Source organism: Antennarius striatus, chromosome 4 (genome assembly GCF_040054535.1).
Source record: "Antennarius striatus isolate MH-2024 chromosome 4, ASM4005453v1, whole genome shotgun sequence".
Classification (NCBI taxonomy): Eukaryota; Metazoa; Chordata; class Actinopteri; order Lophiiformes; family Antennariidae; genus Antennarius; species Antennarius striatus.
The window spans coordinates 1,396,818-1,412,195 of record NC_090779.1 but is presented as its reverse complement, the minus strand read 5'-3'; the positions used below and the strand labels follow the sequence as shown (position 1 = coordinate 1,412,195).

At 42.1% G+C, this 15,378-nt stretch overlaps 1 protein-coding gene across 1 annotated transcript; it reads right to left on the bottom strand.

Moving 5' to 3' along the window:
- Positions 1 to 1,883: 1,883 nt before the first annotated feature.
- LOC137593957 (cytochrome P450 2F2-like) lies at positions 1,884 to 14,154 on the bottom strand. The gene is made up of 11 exons (XM_068313096.1): positions 13,993 to 14,154; positions 12,889 to 13,051; positions 9,306 to 9,458; positions 8,998 to 9,158; positions 5,576 to 5,644; positions 4,476 to 4,580; positions 4,255 to 4,393; positions 3,284 to 3,369; positions 2,878 to 2,979; positions 2,446 to 2,587; positions 1,884 to 2,350 (listed from the first exon to the last, which is right to left on the bottom strand). Exons 1-11 carry the CDS (start codon positions 14,152 to 14,154, stop codon positions 2,163 to 2,165), a joined length of 1,470 nt encoding a protein of 489 aa, XP_068169197.1. The 3' UTR covers positions 1,884 to 2,162.
- Between the last annotated feature and the right edge of the window lie 1,224 nt (positions 14,155 to 15,378).

Sequence of the window (15,378 nt, the reverse complement as noted above, 5' to 3'; positions counted from 1 at the left end):
GATCTGCAGTGAGAGCAGGGAACAGGTGGAGGAGAAGCTAGAGAGGTGGAGGTTTGTCCTGGAAAGGAGAGGAATGAAGGTTAGCCGCAGTAAGACAGAGTACATGTGTGTGAATGAGAGGGACCCAAGTGGAAGAGTGAGGTTACAGGGAGAAGAGATCAAGAAGGTGGAGGATTTGAAGTACTTAGGGTCAACAGTCCAGAGCAATGGAGAGTGTGGAAAAGAGGTGAAGAAGCGTGTCCAGGCAGGATGGAACGGGTGGAGGAAAGTGTCAGGTGTGATGTGTGATAGAAGAGTTTCAGCTAAAATGAAAGGAAAGGTGTACAAAACTGTGGTGAGACCAGCGATGTTGTTTGGTCTAGAGACAGTGTCCCTGAGGAAAAGACAGGAGACAGAGCTGGAGGTAGCAGAGATGAAGATACTGAGGTTCTCTCTGGGAGTGACCAGGATGGATAGGATCAGGAATGAGTACATCAGAGGGACAGCACATGTTAGAGGTTCTGGAGATAAAGTCAGAGAGGCCGACTGAGATGGTTTGGACATGTCCAGAGGAGAGATAGGGAATACATTGGTAGAAGGATGCTGAGTTCTGAACTGCCAGGCAGGAGGCCTAGAGGAAGACCAAAGAGGAGGTTTATGGATGTAGTGAAAGAGGACATGAAGGTAGTTGGTGTGAGAGAAGAGGATGAGAAGACAGGGTTAGATGGAGGACACTGATTGGCTGTGGAGACCCTTGAAGGGAAAAGCCCAAAGGAAAAGAAGAAGAAGGAGGTGAAGGTTTAAGAGTAGTGTGCCTGGAAAACAACTAATGAGCAGCTAACAATCTTCGTTAATGCTGCTACTGCTGTACTATGTATGGTACTAATGCAGGGAGAAGGGAAAATGTTTCACAGGCAGGGGGCACCAATGTTAAGATGCTTTTGAACATGTAAAACACTTTGTTACTTTCACAACATAATAGAACTGCAATTTATTTACTTCTTGCAAAATAAGTAAATATATTACATTTATATAGTATTATATTATATGTTTTATGTAGTATATTTACATATATAGTATATTTCCATATTCATGACTGCAGGTCACTGCCTCTGGCTCTGCTGTAAATAAATGAGCAGGTTTTCCATGCAGCACCACGGTGGCACAGAGGGTAGCGCTGTTGCATCTCAGCAAAATGGTTCTGGGTTCAATGCCTTTCTATGCCGTTTGTATGTTCACCCAGTTTCTGCATGGGTTCTCTCCATGTTCTGACCTCCTCCCCCCCTAAAAACAAAACCTTTCGCCCGTGGCCAGCAGGGATCTGCTCCAGTAGACCCATCACCCACAAGGCAGACGATTGTGATCGTACTCGTTCAAGGAGCATCAAGATGTCTAGATGGACGGATAGATTGATGGATGATATCGTTTACCTCAAATGAACTGTTTAGGTATTAACCCTTAGTTTGACCCATTGTGATGAATCTGAATTGCACACCATCAGTCCCTTATGCCTGAGGTTTCATCATTATATCAACTGCTATGAAAGTTGTAATAAACTATGTTGTTATTCTGAGTGTCCTTCAAGTTAGTCGTGTGATTCATGGATCAGTGGTCACCAATAACCTTGTACCTATCTTGTGTTTCTCCAATATTTATCTGTTTGAATGTCTGTATCATAGAATATTAGTTCTGTCTCTGGAGGGAAGATTAGAGTCTAGACACTTCCGGAGGCGTTTGTCACTATTAATAAGTCCTGTCTTTGTTATTTGAACATTGTCTCAGACGGCCCTGGTACTCTGACTTGCTGTTCCTCGTGCAGCTAGATAAAAACTACATAGACAGTTGAAATCATTTTATTTCTCATTATTACATTTCCAACAAAGAAGGAAACATTTTGTAGAATATGATGTTGGACTATTGATTAAGCTATGATTTTTAGATGAAACTCTATTTAAGACATAGTACAGTGACATAATAGTACTTAGTAGTACCAGTTTAGAAATGTATAGCAGCTTAGCTCTCCATTACATCAGGGTTAGAGAATATCATGATTTAGCCCAAGTCCACTGCCTGTTGTTGACTACAATCAAGGGAAACACCAACGCCTCCAGTTGTAAATGTTCTCAGGCATTAATGACCTCTTGTTAATCTGGGTCAATCTCTGTCTGCACCTAGAGATTACTTTACGGTGTTGCTCTAAGTTCAATTTTCATGCGATAAGTTCTGGGAGACATGGTAGCCCCAAACACAGGTGTATAGTCTGGCTCTCCTGCGTCCTCGGGCCAAATGAACGTAAACTTCCTCAGCAGTGTCACCACGATGATAAAGAGTTCCATGCGAGCCAGACCTTCTCCAAGACACATACGAGGACCTGAAACACAAATTCAACTCGGATCTCAAGAGTTTGGTTAAACAGAAAGTCATCTATTGTGTTATAACTGCAAATGGTTATTTGTGTTGCCTTACCAGAAGAAAAAGGCATAAACGCCTCTGGTTTAGAAAACTCTCCGTTGTCATCGAGGAAATTTTGAGGGTTAAATTCATGAGGGTATTTCCATTGTCCCTCCTCATACAACAAAGAGCTCAGATTTGGGATAATCAATGTACCCTGAACAGAGATTGAAGCAAATCAATTAAGAGGTGTTTTATTAAGGCCACTATCTGTATCATCATTTAACCATGAGATCAAACAAATCTGATACCTACACTGAACGACACTGAACAAATATTAAAATAAAGTCAATATTTATAAAGTTAGATCAGTTAGAAGTCACAGAAAATGTTGCCGAGGTTAACTTTCCTACCTTTCATCTATTTATAGGTGACTTTTACCGAATACAGACCTAAAATTCAATTCACTGTACTGTCATCATTATTTTAGCCTACTTAGTCACTTACTTTGGGAATAGAATATCCCATGAGCTCAGTGTCTTTAGTCGTACAGTGGAAGACGCTGAGTGGAACAGTGTTTGCTATCCTCTGTATCTCATGGATCACAGCCTGAAAGCACACAGATTTAAAGAAATCAAGAAAGAAATCAAGAAAAGTAAGACAGATGCTAAGTCCCCGAAGAGCACACTTGTGAAGTTGTAACCTGGGAAGCTGGTGATAACATGTACACAAAGAATAAGGACCATCTCACATCAAGAAATAATTTTAACCTCTTTCTATAATCTCACTGAAGTGCTATGAATCCCAACATTCCCTTACAGGTCTCGAATTTTCACCTTTTTGAATGATCCTCTGGCTCTTCTAGTCCAAAGTTATAATTAAAGTCATGAACAAAATGGTGTGGTGCTTCTACCTGTGTGTATGGCATCTGGTGTCTGTCATCGAAGCTGGCCTCTGTCTTTCCTTGCAACACATCGTCAATCTCCTGTTGACAACGCTCTGAGAGTTGGGGGAGGGCGGAATATGATGCCGTTAGGGTCACCTTGCATAATTCCTGAAATGATGAGTTCTAAGAAATAAAACAAGTACTTCTGAAAAAAAGTTGCCATTCAGCCAGGTTTCAAGAATACTCTTAGGTTCAAACTTAGATGTTCTGAAAAGTTTAGTCTTAAAAAGTTGGCCTTAATAATTTATAACAACTTACAAACAATTCAGCTTCTGAACAAAATCTGAACCTATTGTGTTTGTAAGTCAGGCACTGTCTGTTTATGTTCAGAAGTTTGACGTTCGTATCGCGGGGAACAGCTGTATTAAATCTCAATCTATAACTGGGAGAACAGACTGGTTGGGACGAGGGAGATGAGTGATCAAGATGCGTGCTCGACAGCGCTTGCGGCCGAAAGGAGTACTACACCCAGTTGTTCCCCGAGATATGAACATCCGACTGTTCCAAAGTCTGATGTTCGTATCTCGAAGAACCGGTGTAATCTACAAGAGGTCGATAATCTGTTAATTTTATGTCTTTGACCGTGTGACCCTGACAACATAGGCAAATTGAGTTTTAGAGTTGAGCCTTGACTTTGGCACAGCCAGAATGGTTCCATCCTATCTGAGGTGTCATTGGGAGTCAACTGTTCACTTATATACCTTGAAGGCAGAACCTGATCTGTTCTGAAACAGGAATTATGATACCATTTCTTAAACCAGTAAGAGGAATAGTGACTCCATTTTGAACCATTTAGTTTCTATGGTTGGCTAGAACAGCAGCTTCTTCCAGGCTCAGAAGTTCTCAAAGGAAGGTGCTATATAAGCATGTGTCTTCTGCATAGAAATGAAACCATAATTTACTTCACTTGAACATAATCCATATGTGAATGTGCATACCTTGTATATGTGGGTGGGTCATCAGGTAAAGGAAACCTGTCAGCAGGGTGTTGGAGGTAGTGTCAGTACCAGCAAAGTGAAGATCTAGCATAGACATAGACAGTCGTTCCTCTGAAAATGAAGTACCATCACTGACTCTCTGAAACGAGACAATAAGTGCACTTATAGCCTGTTTCCAGACACACCAGTATACACACACAATCAAACACAACTAAACACACCTTATCCATTTCATCAAGATAGCAGTCAACAAAGTCCCGTGGGTCATTAGGGACTCTGGTCTTCTTGTGCTCAGCCAGCAAGCCTTTGGCAAGATTTTGACAAGTCTGGAAAAGATAAATTACCTTTGAAAAATGTTTGGTCCTTCACGTTTTTCTTTGTACCACTGAACTTCACCTGGAGGTTCAGGAAAAAACAAAAACTTTGTTCTGATGTACAAGTTTACACACAGGGTTTATGAAAATGCGTGACAGTTAACAATCAAATTGGTGTGCCTGCTTCCACGACACATCTACAGTATATTATCAAACATACAATTACACAATTTTGATCCTAGATTATTTTACCCACGATTACTTCATAATATTTTCATGTTTAACTTACTGTCAATACACATTGACTAATCAATTCATATTTACAGTATTTCATAGTTTCCTTGCAAAGTTTAGTGACTTTACTGAGTCTTTTGGTTGTTTTTCTGCCTACACTTTGCTATGCTGGATGTCATCATTGTTCAGGCATTCTCTTTTGCTGCTATGGTTTTTTTTCTTTTCAGGTTCACCTGGCTTCCATTCTTCCTCATCAACCCGACCACCAAGCCAGCTACGACTAACTCTGTTTTATTTTTCATTAGTTTTAGAGGGAGTATTTTGTTATTTTGTTAATCTTGTTAACTCTTGTTTGTCTCATAGTTTGCTGCTTCCCCAATTTTGTGCTCTTGAGCTCCCGCCAGCAGCCACCACTAAGAAACCTACGCTATTCTGCAGCTGATGTCTACTATATGAAGTTCACAGAGATGTGGATAAAAGAAGGAGGAAACGCTGCAGAGGACGCCAGCAGGAAAGAAGAAAAGACCACAGGAAGTGACATCAGAGCAAACTGTTCACTGAGTCTGAGATTTACTGAGTCATTTTAACATGACATGTGAAATCTGAATCTATGGGTTGTTAATGTTACATTTTACAGACCGTTAGCATTAGCATTAGGCTAAATCCTCTCACCATGTTAGAATGATCGACCCTTATCCAGGGAACAAATTTCTTTGCTTAGATGAACACAGTTTTTTGTACATAAAAATATTCACAATGAATTTCCAGCATACCTCCACGTTTTTAAAGCTCTGTCTGAAGGGCAGCGGCAAGCTACGAATCATGGGGAAAGAGTCGTACAGCTGTTGAAAAACAAATAGTATTATTTTATCAGCACTGCAGGTTACAAAAAACATTTCTCAAATAAGAAGTCACAGTCGGCATTTCAATTGAAAACTTCTGATGCATTGCCGTGATGTTTGTCAAAGACGTCTGTTCTCCACCGGGTGAGCTTTTAGATTTTTGGTGACCCTCTGACTTCACCTCCAGTCTCAGTAAAACATGTGTGATATTCATAAAATGACACTACCGCCCCAATGTAGTTTCACTCCGTCCCGCAAAAATCAGATTTCATGTGGTATGGGACTGATCAGACTACAAACGAGACATGCGATATCAATCTGGATGGAATGAAAATCAGATATAGGCGACCAGTAGTGATGTGACGATGGGGATCGAAGCTCCGAAGCGTGTGCCGAGTAGGGGAGGGGCGTTCCCGCGAAGTGCGTATCGAGGCTTGCTTCATCCAAGGGAGGAGCTTAAAAGGATGACGTCCGAAGCATCGCCGGGCAGCGAGGCTTTGGGAGTGACGTTCCGTGTCGACGCTTCCATCACGGGAATGCCCCGCTACCCGGCTGATACCACGTGACTGATTCGGCTCATGATACATGCATTAACACCGATATAAAGCGATCACACTCCATTCAGAATGTGGTTGTTTGGTGGAGAGTTGTGGTTAGATAGTGTGGAGACAGTTAGGAATTTGGATAGATTCAGACATATTTTGGAGAGAGGTATAGATAGTGTGGAGAGAGTTAGTTTAGGAGAGAATCAGGAAATGGAACCTGCCACAGTGGAGAAATCGTTGTTTTTAATAATTTTATATATACTTATATATACTATAAGTACATATTAATATACTAATATATATACACTAATTTATAAATTTATAATTTATAAGTATATATACTAATTTGATCCACAAATAAAAACCAAAGATGTCACAAAATCATAATCATTGGCCATATATCAATGTAACAGAAGCACAATCATTGTCCCAACCCCAACCACCCTCCCGTCACTCTACATGCTTTTTTTCTTTTCCTCATATCCACATAATCACTTTCCATACTACCGGTCTGTGTGTATGTTTATATATACAGTATAATGTATTAAAAATCACTAAAATATACATGTTTTGCACACTTCTTTATTTTGCTGACAGTTTTATTCCCAGGCTCTCTGCAAAATGCTACACACTACAAACCCATGCTACCTGATATTTTGCCATCCAGTAGATGGCGTACTAGAGCAAATGAAGCCTCATGAAGCTTTGGACCAGGGTGAACCGATTGGGATGAAAAGCTTCAAAGCTTCACGGGGCTTCATCCGCCCATCACTAGCGACCAGTCTGAACAAGGCCTAAGGGTGTGAGGTAGGGTACGCTCCAGACGCGATGCCAGTGAACCGCAGAGCAACATATAGGACAGACAACTTACTTTCAAATGTTTCTTAAAATACAAAATAACGAGGATGTCACAGTTCGGCGTGGCAGTGCTGGTGTGTGGCAGGGAGATGGGCCAGGCTTGTGGGTGGAGCCACGGCTCCACACCTGATACTCACCCACACACCAGTAACTGAGTTTCACACCTGAACATCATTGGTGTAATCATCATGAGGCTTTTTAAGCCAGGTTGGAAGAGAACTCGGTGTTGGTTCGTTTTTCAAGTTTGGTTTGTCCTGATGTTCTGATTCTTGCCTGTCTGGAGAATTTTTGACTTTTGGATTAAATCGTGGATAAAACCTCTGCCTATGGTGTTTTGCACTTGGGTCCACACCCTGACCCTCTTGACAGAAGATCAACAAATCTATTTAGAATTGGCTAAAAAAGTAGATGAAACCAAATTGAAGTACCACCAAAGAAAAATCCTCTAGTATAGACAAATGCATTGTCACTGTTTGCTACTTAATGTTTCCTCAAATGTTAGTATTGTCATTGTCAGTATGTAAAACATTAGCATTTACCACGGTCCTTTAAAGTAGCTGTAATCAAGCCACTTCTCAAAAAACCTAACCTGGACCCTACTGTTCTAAATAATTATCGACCCATCTCAAATCTCCCGTTTTTATCTAAGATGTTGGAGAAAATAGTCGCTAATCAGTTATGTGATTTCCTTAAATCCAACAGTTTATTCGGGAATTTCCAGTCAGGTTTCAGGGAACATCATAGTACGGAAACAGCACTTGTCAAGGTTAGCAACGACCTTCTAACCGCTTCAGACAGAGGACTTGTTTCTATACTGGTTCTCTTGGACCTTAGTGCGGCGTTTGACACAATTGACCACAATATTCTTCTGGCACGTCTGGACCAAACAATTGGTATTAAGGGATCAGCACTGATGTGGTTTAAGTCCTATTTAACTGACCGTTCCCAGTTTGTTCACGTTAATAACAACTCCTCTCAGTCAACTACAGTTAGTTATGGAGTTCCTCAAGGCTCGGTTCTTGGTCCAATACTGTTTATCTTGTACATGCTTCCTCTGGGTAATTTGATAAGGAAACACTCCATCAACTTCCATTGTTATACCGATGATACGCAATTATATCTCTGGATTAAACCTGACGAAGTCAGCCAGTTGTGCAAATTACAGGCGTGTATCAAAGGGATTAAAGATTGGATGACCAATAACTTTTTGCATCTCAATTCTGATAAAACTGAGGTTGTTGTGCTCGGCCCAAAAACTGTTAGGGATGTAGTGCCCAGTGATGTAATAACCTTGGATGGCATCACGTTTGAGGCCAAAACCACTGTGAGGAACCTAGGTGTCATCTTTGATCAGGATCTCTGGTTTAACACACACATGAAGCAGGTTTCTAGAACGGCCTTTTTCCATCTCAAACATTGTTAAAATCAGACATATTTTAAAACGGAGTGATGCAGAGAAATTAATCCACGCTTTCATCACTTCCAGACTAGATTACTGTAACGCACTTTTTTCAGGCTGCCCCAAAAAGTCGCTGAAGACTCTTCAACTAATTCAGAATGCTGCCGCCCATGTTCTAACCAGGACCAGTACCAGAGACCAGGTTCTGACCAGGACCAGTACCAGAGACCAGGTTCTGACCGGGACCAGTACCAGAGACCAGGTTCTGACCGGGACCAGTTCCAGGGACCATATTTCTCCTGGCCGCCCAAAAGAGTCTGGGTCCTGCCCGGAGTTTCTTCCTCATCGAGGGAGTTTTTCCCCGCTGCTGTCGCTTATGCTTGCTCTGGAGGGTTCAGTTGGGTTTCTGTCTGTTAAAGCACTTTGAAATGTCTGTTGTCATGATTAAGCGCTATATAAATAAAACTTGATTGATTGATTGATTTAGCTCAACGTCCATGCCTAACATTCCTGAGTCAGTGTTGTTACCCGGGAAACATGCTTTTACTCACCATAGACCATGGTCCATTAGCTAACTTGGCGTTCTCATTAAAGCACTGAATGATCACCTTGATGAAGTCGTCATCATAATCGTAGCGTTTACCAAACAGAACTTGGCAGATGATGTTGGAGGATGCATTATGAAACATAAGTTGAGGGCTCATGGTTTTACCTGTAAAAGACATAATAACTATTGAAGTGTGGCCCAGTTTGGTTGAGGACACAGTTAGCACAATGCTAAAGTCAACATAGCAACACAGTTACCAAAGCCAAAGTAGCTGGTACTGCAAAACCTGCCTTCCATACGGAGATGACATACCGATGCTGTTCTCCAGTGTTTTAATGGTGTACTGTAGCTCTCCATGAATCCTCTCCTCCATGGAGGTCTTCCCCAAACCAAAGTTTCTCAAGGTCATCAGGGAAAAGCGACGATGCTCCTTCCACGGTGATCCATAATCTGCCAGAATAATTCCTGCCACAGGCATGTGGACACAGACAGAGCATGAAGGTCATTCTCTCCAGTGCTAGACTTCAGACCTCTTCTACTTTGATACCATTTTCTGCTCTATTTACATTAAAACCAACATTTAATCCTTGGAGAGCTGAGGATGACACTATAGAATGGTTGTTTCACACTAGATGTACACAGCTATCTGATTTGACAGTGATCCACTGAGATGCCTGAAACAACTCTTGCTTTCTAATTTCTCTGTCTCATCCACATATTTTTGATCATTTCATAAAAGTCTGCTTATAAACTCCATCCCCTGGAAATGACATCAGCAACTCACAACACCTTAAACATAAGGGTCTTAACCTGGCCTTGGTTGTGTGGATTAATTAATTGGGTGTATACTTTCAGAGAACAGGTGTCAGTGACTGATGATGATGAATAACAAATCGCTATAATAATAAAATAATAAACTTTTAATAGGTCTAAAGTCAAATCCAGGCAGGAGTCAAAAGCGGAGAAACAGGACAAAGACGGTACAGAGGTGGCAGGCAAGAGACGTAATCCAATAAGCAATAAGCAATAAGGCCAAGGTCATTCACAGGGTACCAAAAGACAAAAATCGTTGTCAAAAGAGGCAGAGGTCAAAATCTACAAAGTCACAAAAAGATCAAGCCAAAAGTCGTGGTCGTAAGGAGACAGTCAAGGAATAAAGATTTGGCATACAAGGATCTCTGCACAAATACGAACTACACTGTGACAGCGCTGAACTGAAATGAAGGAACTTAAATAGACCAGGGTGCTAAACTAGGTGCAGGTGGAGCTGATGATAACTAATTGGTGAAGTGTGAGCAATGGGACAGAACTAAACAGATTGGCTAAAGAGCAAACGGAACAATCAGGGGAAAACAAACCAGGTGCAAAGAATAACGAACGTAGCAGTGACAGAAAACCAGAAAGTACATGACCTGAAAACCAGATAAACAAAAGACCAAGTCAGGAACGTATGGAAAAGACAAAACAGAACGTGGCAGATGCAGATCATCATATATTGTCAGTGTCCGTGTGTTCGTCCATTAGTCCACCAAATATCTTCAAAACCGTCGCAGATAGAAAGATGAAACAAAAAGGCACATTACTCAGGCAGCAGAGGGGATGAAAATGAGATGATGACCTTGAGAAAACTAGGTCAAGGTCAAATTTCAACTTTTGTACACTCAGGAACCGGATAAAGATAGAAATAGAAATACGAGGGAGAAGGCCAGTGTGAGTGAGACCATAGATCAAAGCTAGGGCTTTGATCTACCTATGCACTAGCTTTGACCTATGGTCAAAGTTAGTGCATAGCTTTGGCCCACCCTGAAAGGTCAAACCTATGCACTTCTCAGGTACTACCTTCAGGGTACCCTGACCTACCCTTCGCAGGATGTTGCAGTCTCTGACTGCCTTGGTTCCTGTTAAATACTTTAATTGCTTCAGTCTGTCTGAGTTCTTCACACTCCTCAGCCTCCCTGGGAAAGTTTACTCCAAGGTGCTGGAAAGGAGGGTCCGGCTGATTGTCGAGCCTCAGATTGAGGAGGAACAATGTGGGTTCCGTTCTGGTCGTGGAACAACGGACCAGCTCTTTACTCTCACAGGGATCCTAGAGGGGGCTTGGGAGTATGCCCATCCAGTCTACATGTGTTTTGTAGACTTGGAGAAGGCGTCCGATCGAGTCCCCAGGGATATACTGTGGGAGGTACTGCGGGAGTATGGGGTGAGGGGGCCTCTTCTCAGGGCCATCCAATCCCTGTACGCCCAAAGTGAGAGCTGCGTTCAGGTTCTCGGCAGTAAGTCGGACTTGTTCCGAGTAGCTGTTGGCCTTCGCCAGGGCTGCGCTTTATCACCAATTCTGTTTGTGATTTTCATGGACAGGATATCGAGGCGTAGTCGTGGTGAGGAGGGGTTACAGTTTGGTGGCCTGAGGATTGCATCACTGCTTTTTGCAGATGATGTGGTCCTGTTTGCGTCATCAGCCTGTGACCTGCAGCACTCACTGGTCCAGTTTGCAGCCGAGTGTGAAGCAGCGGGGATGAGGATTAGCACCTCCAAATCTGAGGACATGGTCTGAGGCCATGGACTGCCTTCTCCGAGTGGGGAATGAGGTCCTTCCACAAGTGAAGGAGTTTAAGTATCTTGGGGTCCTGTTCACGAGTGAGGGAACAATGGAGCGTGAGATTGGACGGAGAATTGGGGCAGCAGGAGCGGTATTGCAGTCGCTTTACCGCACTGTTGTCACAAAGAGGGAGCTAAGCCGAGAGGCAAAGCTCTCCATCTACGTTCAATCTTTGTTCCTACCCTCACCTATGGTCATGAGCGATGGGTCATGACCGAAAGAACGAGATCGCGGATACAAGCGGCTGAAATGGTCTTTCTCAGGCGGATAGCTGGTGTCTCCCTTAGAGATAAGGTAAGAAACACTGCTGTTCGCGAGGGGCTCAGAGTAGAGCCGCTGCTCCTTCGCGTGGAAAGGAGTCAGTTGAGGTGGTTTGGGCATCTGGTGCGGATGCCTCCGGGACGCCTCCCTAGGGAGGTGTTTCTGGCACGTCCAGCTGGGAGGAGACCTCGGGGCAGACCCAGGACCAGGTGGAGGGATTACATCTCAACACTGGCCTGGGAACGCCTTGGGATCCCCCAGTCAGAGCTGGTGGATGTGGGGGGAAGGGGAGGTTTCCGGCTCCCTGTTGAAGCTGCTGCCCCCATGACCCGACTACGGATAAGCGGTGGAAGATGGATGGAAGGATGGATGTCTGAGTTCTACGTTTATGACTTTTATTACTACTCTTTCATATCATCTTGTATCTTATGTTTCCCATAACTGAGCACACACAGATAAAGTCTGTGTCGACAAAAAACACACTACATGCTAATGGGGATGAATTCTACAGAGTAATGAGGTGTGAAAGTCGTGGCTTCAGCCGGTCAGAAAGCGTTTCGTTGGTATGCAGGACTGGTTTCCCCACACCACCGGGTTGAGTGAGACAATGTTTGGACTAGAACTGGAGAAACAAAGCAGCCTGTCCTTCAACAGTTTGAAAAGTGAGGCCACAGTTTGCACAGGGAGTCTCCAGAGATCACAGGTATGCACCACATTGAGACTTGGACACTGCAGTGAAGAATTAACGCTAAAAAAATCTTTTTAAATGAATTTTGAATTTTGAGTTTTCCAGGAAACGGATTACTCCTCATGAGGTGTAGGATTTCATCTTATACTTGATTTGGGGTTTTTATTTGTGTAAAGATTCTGAAAATGTGTTTGAATGCCAAAACCCAGAAATTTTATCAAGGCTATTTTTTCCATTAAAACATGTTTAATGGTATGGGAATGATTTGATTCATTCAGTGGACATAAAGGCATATAACAGATAGATACACTTAATTGATCTCAAACTGATCTTAACATGTGCTCTACCTTGATTCCCGGTGCTGTCATTGACTAGAAGATCTTGGGGTCGTCCAGCAAACTCCGTAGCCTTGCTGGTTAAAGCCTCCTTCATGGCCTTCAGCCCGCTGATGACAACAGCTGGTTTGGAACCCATGAATATACTGTAGACGTTTCCATAAGCCTTCCTCAGCTAGGACGGGATAACAGTTATTGAATTACATATTTTGTAAATGTCAAACAGCTTCACATGGATTCTACTCTCTAATGGGTCTGTTAACTAAAAAAACCACAGCCTTTATTGTAAGATTTATAGATTTACTTTAATAATCCCCGACGGGAAATGAAGAGAAATTGGTTACGATTCATTTGAGTTCTGAAGTGGCATTTTGTTAGAAAACCAAATTGATTTGAACAATAAATTTGTTAAAACCGTAAGCAGAACCCAGCACTGTGCTGCTTGTTGGGTTGTGTGTTAACTTCACGGCGACTCCTGGAGGAAGACACCTCTGATAAAGTTCCAATGATGAGAGGTTGGAAGTTCATACTTACCAAAAACCCTCGGAGGAGTTTGTTGAATTTTAATGAATGGAAAACGATTAAAATCCATATTTTTATTAACAATGGTGGAGATCTTGTTTGGTTTTGGTCATGACATCAAAAGACCTTTGGTAGCTTTTGATGTCTGCCATATTTCATGCATTAAAGATCAATGGACCTGATAAACCTTTGCAGATATCCATTGTAGAAAAAGCCGTGTTTATGACATGTAATAGTAGTTGTCTATAGTCCGAGTTCAACAGCAGTAACTATTCAGATAACAGGTTATGTAACAGCTTGAGAAATACACTTTTGCTCCTTTTGAGTCACCCTTGTCCTCATTTAAAATGAAGTGCAAATATTATAGTGTTTTAATGTGACATCTCCATGTATCATCATAGTCTAAAAGACGTGACATGACATGACCTTTATACTACATGGTTACAACACACTATTACCGTCAGCTGTTGAGACAAGATGTAAATATTTAATTTTCTCAGACACATTTTAAATACCTATAAAACTAAGTTAATCAATACCAAAACAATACAAGAATCAGGAGGTCGGAATCATCAGTCTAAGGAGTGAGCTCACCCTCTCAAAGTCTTTCAAAGGGTTCTCCAGGCTCAGCTGCAAAATGTTCCCCACTATCGGCAGGGCCAGGGGACCTGGTGGAAAGTTCTTGGGCCTCCGAGATTTGAGCTGAAGAATGAAGAAGACGAGGCAGAGCCATAGCAGAAGGACTGAAGCCAGCATGGCTGAATGGAGTGGACTGAACTGCTGAGGACAAGCTGCTGGACTTTTGCTTTACAGGTGCAGATCAGCTGTGTTCACCGTCCTCCCCCTGCTGGTTGGATGAACATGTGCCGCCGTGACGCCTTGTCCTGTTTCTCTTCAATTCAAGGTAGGAAGATTTGCACTAATGGAGAGAATAACTGATAAAATGGACATCAAAACCGACTTACTCTCTTTTCCATTTCCGTCCCAACAGAACTTGGACAGCCAGTAATTGTCCCTCTTTGACTGATGCTGGTCCAACAGTCCTGTTTTAGCAGCCTTTAGATTTACTTCGAGTTAATATCCTAGTTATAGGTTGGTTGCAGTTAATGATTTTGTACCTTCTGTAGTGAGTCATTTGTGTTTAAACTGACTCGGTCGGCAGTCTGTTGTATTGACTTTTGATGGTTTATTTCCCTCTGAACCTGAGCCTGTCCAGATCTATTCTTGTTAGACGAGTTTGGATTGTGTTTGTGTTTAAAATGTACGGAAAGGCCTTATTATTATCCCTTAAATATTAAAATGCATAATTAAAACCTTAATAAACAAACATTACATTCAACCTGAAAACTTTTTCTTATGCATAGTAATATTTTGAATTCTATGCTATATTTTCCCAAACATGAACTTTTACATATTGTTGGTTTTTCATTATTTTGAAAATATTTATTTTTTCCAAATGCTACTGAAGCTAATGCTAGCCATAAGGATTTGCACACATCTGTACCAGGCTCAGCTTCAGATTAACCGTTATGAAGAAATAAATTAGCAGTCAGTAGCAACAGGATGAAGATTTGGTCCATTTAACATTATAGATTATAGTCATTTCATTGTAAATCTACGGCAGCGTAGAGCTGCCACACCAAGAAAATAAAAACCGGGACGTATCACGTTATTTCGTGATACGTATCACGAAATTCCGAGATAGGACTTTTTAAAGTGGTTTCATTTACTGTCTGCTGGCCATCAGTAAATCATGGCTCCTTTACATGATGCCATTAAATTATATTTCATGCTTGGCTTGAGACATGGTGAGATTTTACAGTTATTGGGCTCCGTGGATGACATTTATATAAGCATGCGTACCCTAAGACGACACTTGAAAAACATGGGGCTATACGGGAGGAAAAACGAGTCGGACCCTCTTGAGGTAGACTCGTTCCTCATTGATGAGCTGGAGGGACACGGCCGGCTGCATGGATA